The sequence below is a fragment of the Babylonia areolata genome, chromosome 6, assembly GCF_041734735.1.
Source record: "Babylonia areolata isolate BAREFJ2019XMU chromosome 6, ASM4173473v1, whole genome shotgun sequence".
Lineage (NCBI taxonomy): Eukaryota > Metazoa > Mollusca > Gastropoda > Neogastropoda > Buccinidae > Babylonia > Babylonia areolata.
The window spans coordinates 39,934,869-39,939,843 of record NC_134881.1 but is presented as its reverse complement, the minus strand read 5'-3'; the positions used below and the strand labels follow the sequence as shown (position 1 = coordinate 39,939,843).

Below are 4,975 nucleotides of genomic sequence, written 5' to 3'. Positions count from 1 at the left end.
TCCAAATCAACATTGGGAAAACAGAGGTCATGAGGGTCAACAACAAGAAGCAAGATCCAGTGCAACTACACCAAGAGAACATCAAGGAGGTTGACAAGTTTGTCTACTTAGGCAGTGATGTCAGCAAAGACGGGGGGACGGACGAAGACATCAAGAGCCGTATCAACAAAGCAAGACACGCCTTCAACACCCTTCGACCAATCTGGAGATCGACAGCCCTCTCAATCCGCAACAAGATCCGGATTTTTAACACCAACGTGAAGTCGGTTCTACTCTATGGCTCAGAGACGTGGAGAGTGACAAAGACCAGCACCCACAAGCTTCAGACATTCACCAACAGATGTCTAAGAAACATCCTGAACATCAGATGGCCAGAGGTTGTCTCCAATGAAGAACTTTGGAACATGACAAAACAGGCCCCACTGGAGACGGAAATCAAGAAACGGAAATGGGGATGGATAGGCCATACACTATGCAAGCCTGCAACAAACATCACAAGACAGGCTCTTGATTGGAACCCGCAGGGGAAGAGGAAGGTTGACCGTCCGAAGCAGACCTGGCGGAGAAGCATTGAGGCAGAGACAAGGGCAGCCGGAATGACGTGGGCCGAACTGAAGAGGACCAGCCAGAGCCGGGTGCGTTGGAGGAGTGTTGTTGCGGCCCTTTGTTCCCCACGGAATCAAGAGGAATAAGTCAAGTAAGTCAAGTCACATGTTCATTGGTCCTGTGCTCGATCCAGGGAATTTGAAGGAGCTTCCTCAGGCATTTATTCTCGAAGGCCTGGATCTCCCTTACTTTTTTGGCCGTCAGTGTCCATGCCTTGCAACCATACAGTACATTGGAGACTACCAGGGCTTTGTAGAGTTTGAATTTTGTGGAGAATCGGGTGTTACTTTTCCACACTCTGTTCAGTTTGGTCATGGCTGAAGTGGCTGTGCCAATGCGAATTCTTATTTCTGCTTTGCTGCTTCCATCTTTTGTCAGGGTTGCTCCTAGCATGGGCCATGTTCACGCTGTTTACCATGGATTTGGATTTATCTGTGCTGACCTCCATTCCGTAAGCACCTGCTCTATCAACAAGTCTGTTGGTAAGTTCCTGCAGTTCTTCGTTCATTCCCCCCATCAGATCTATATCATCAGCAAAACGGAGGTTGCATATTCGTCTGCCACCAATGGAGATAGAAGTCTCATGGTTTTCCAGTGCCTCCTGCATTATCCTTCCCAAGAAGAGATTAAACAATACAGGAGAATGGATACAGTCTTGTCTGACACCAACGGTCGTTTTGAAAAACTTCCCTAGTTGGTATGAAAATTGGTAAATATATTTTTCTGAAATAATTGATTTTTTAATTGATATGGATACTTATATAGCGCCTATCCTCGGTGGGAGACCAAGTTCTAAGCGCTTTACAAACACGGGGTCATTTACACAACAGGCTGCCTACCTGGGTAGAGCCGACTGACGGCTGCCATTGGGCGCTCATCATTCGCTTCCTGTGTCGTTCAATCATATTTCAGGAAGGCACACATACACACTAAGGCAAAGATGTATTATTTACCTTTTTTTTTTCTTTTTTGCTGCCCCATCAACTGCACCGTTTCAGTGGCATTACTCCCACGCCGCTCATTTAGATTCCCCCATACACGGCCACACGCGGGTTCGTCCGTCGCAGTTCTAGCGTCGGCAGTCCACAGGGAACCATCGATGTTAGGTCGCCAGGAGGCCAAACACCAGAGGAGACCCTGCACTGCTGCTGAGTCACTTCGGTGGTGTTCAGTGGTGCCTGTTCTGTTTTAACGTACTTAGGACACCACCTACTAAGCCCCCTACTAACGACAATAATGGCTTAGTCGCGGAGCCAGACTGAGTGAGCGTCCCTCCCAGAGTGGAGACCGCCACCACGTCCTTCAAACAATAGCCCCTCATGAATCTGCCGACACTGACGACATTGATAGGACTCACCCCAAGCACGGAAGTGGAGGGGTATCGAAACTGAGGTCACCATGAGAGCAGGGCATGAAAGGCCACAGACTTTGAGACTATTTTGTTTATATTGATGACGATGAAGGAATATTTAACATTTTGACTTTGATAACTTGAGCAGTCCGTAATGAAACTAAACAGCAAGTGGTTGTTTCCGTTTTGTTTTGCTTCCCCTCTCTTATGCGCAACTTGTGTCACGAGTTTATCCTATCTATTTCAGTTTTCTATTGAGAGTAGAGTTGCTGATGAAGGTACTAAGCTTGCTTCTTTCTTTCTTGCTTCCTTCCTTCCTTTCTTCTTTCTTTCCTCTTTTCCTTTCCTTCCTTCCTTCTTTCTTTCCTCTTTTCCTTTCCTTCCTTCCTTCCTTCCTTTCTTCTTTCTTTCCTCTTTTCCTTTCCTTCCTTCCTTCCTTCCTTTCTTCTTTCTTTCCTCTTTTCCTTTCCTTCCTTCTTTCCTCTTTTCCTTTCCTTCCTTCCTTCTAGCTTTCTTGTTCTACTTCTTCTTCTATTTACCATGGTGACGATGACTGATTGTTCTTATCTGTGGCACGCAGATTACAATTATGTTCCTTTTTACATGTATGTATGTATTTTAAGTGAAAATTGCTGTCATCTCAGCCGTTTAACTCTCTCCATACGAACGGCGAAAGAGACGACGCTAACAGCGTTTCACCCCAATTACCATCATCAAAATATTGCAAGCGGAAGGCTCTTATACTGAAGAGGTGAATGTTGACAAAGAATACCACAATTCTGACGACGGAAGCTAAAAGTTGGGTCATTCAGACACCCACTGGACATCCGAGGGGTCTGTGTAGAGGAGAAGAGAGGACTGGCCCTACTGAGTGAGTTAATCATGTGTGTGTCTGTGCGTGGGTGTTAGTGTGTGTTAGAGTGTAACAGTTGTAGTATTGATAGTATGCTACTTTGTGAGTTTTATGCATTGTGTTTTTAAAATTTAAAAAAAAAAAATAATGATTTTGCTTTATGTTTCTACTACGTTTTATATGCTTTCTTGTTTCGCTTTAGGTACTGGATTGTAAAGCATTTAGAGCTTGCTTATGCTTGCATTATAGCGCTATATAAAAATTAATTATTATTATTTTTACTATTGTTGTTGTTGCTCTTTCAGTCGTTGTTCTTGATTCTAAAATAGCATCTATATCCGAATCAACACATGCAGCATGGGTGGGGGTGAGGTTCATCCTGCGAACAGCAGTGTGACAACAACACATACATTACTGCTTCATGTTGTTCCATTTCCTGACACAGTCCTGTTTGCTTTCCCTAGCAACCCCCCCCCCAACCCCTCCACCCTCCCACAGCAAGTGGTAACAACTTGAAAGAAGCTCCCGTGTCCCAAACTACAAAAGAGAAAAGCACGGTAGTCGAGCCCTTTCATCATCTGCTGTTCAAATATGGAACTCTTTGCCTCACCACGTCCATCGCAGCCCCTCACTGCCTTCCTGTAAATCTAATCTCAAGACTTTTCTCTTCCAGCAGCATTTCCTCTAGACCCCCTCTCATACATGAAAGTAGTTAGTTGATTGTATTGGTATATTTGTAACGCTGTATTGTGTGTGCGTTGAATGTATGTGTGTATGTATGGATGGATGGACGGATTTATGTATGTATGCATGGATGTATTGATGTATGTGTGTTTTGTATGTACGAGGTTGTATGCGCATATATTATGTTTATTGTTCATGATTGTGAGTTGAGGACTGAGTGTGTTTCGTATGTGCGCGTGTGTGTGGAATGTAAAGCGGTTTGTGCAATGAGGAAAGTGCTGATAAATGTCCAGTTATTGTTATTATTATTATTATTATTATTATTTTTATTGTTATTTTTATTATGAATTGCCCACCTCTTCTAACGTTCATTTTCCACGCTTCCTGAAGCCGCAGAACATTGCCAGCACAGTCGCGCGGTACTTGGAGCCAAAGAAGTAATAGATGAGAAAGTTGAGCGAGGAACTGAAAATGCCACAAACCTCCGTGATGACCAGGAGGAAGAAGAACAGGTTGGCCCAGTCCCCAGTGGTGCTGAGAGCAGGTAGGAAGACGAGAGATATTCGGAGGATAATGCTGGGGGTGGTGAAAACGATGTACTGCAGGGACAGGTAGATGAGCATCCTGGTCACAGCCACGTTGCGGGCTGACAGGGGGGTGGTGGCAGAGGAGGAGGAGGAGGAGGAGTTTTTCTGGAACTTTGTACTCCTTTCAAGGTGGACGGCAGTGATGACTGTTGTGATGGTGACGAAGATGAGCAGGATGGTGTTGATACCCAGACTGAACACCAGCCCGTCCAGGACGTTGACCAGCTGTTGGTTGGCCTTGTAGAACTCACTGCTGATGACGTAGAGATAGGTCTGTCCGGTCATGATATCCGCCACACATACCGCGTGGTATTTCATCGCCACTACAAACCGGCACGCGAAGATAAGAAGAACACCAAGCAGCAGAATGATGCTGAAAGTTTTCATTTTCAGCATGTGACTGAATCGTAAAGGAAAGACCACACACAGACACCTCTCCCCAGCAATAACGGCGGAAACGAACTGTGAAGAGAACCCAAAACTACTGTACAGACCAAACATTCGATTGTTGACGACTTTCTCCGTTATTCGACTGACAGTCCTGTAAGAAGTGGTGGCGAACTCTGTTTTGTCTCCGAGTTTCTCCGCGTATACCAAGAACACGACAATGACGTAGAACAAGTCCAGTGCAGACAGACAGAAGAGACACAGGTTGATCCGTTGCTTCAGGCCGTGCCTGAAGAACACCACCATGTTGACCATGTTGCTGGGAAAGCCGATGAAGAAGAGAGTAGGGATAACGACACCACGGATCAAGTTAGCGAAGAAGTTGCTCACTTGGGCGCTCATCACGTCTTTGCTTTCGTCGTGAAACTGGAAATTGGAGAGGTTCACCACCAGACACTTTGATTCGTTCATTGGGTCTTTTCCAGTTTTATTCTGAGGATCCCAGAT

The 4,975-nt window shown here is 45.3% G+C and overlaps 1 protein-coding gene across 1 annotated transcript; it reads right to left on the bottom strand.

The window, feature by feature from the left end:
- Window positions 1–3,862: 3,862 nt before the first annotated feature.
- LOC143283522 (uncharacterized) lies at window positions 3,863–4,939 on the bottom strand. Its single transcript, XM_076589767.1, has one exon. It carries the CDS (start codon window positions 4,937–4,939, stop codon window positions 3,863–3,865), a length of 1,077 nt encoding a protein of 358 aa, XP_076445882.1.
- Window positions 4,940–4,975: the final 36 nt, after the last annotated feature.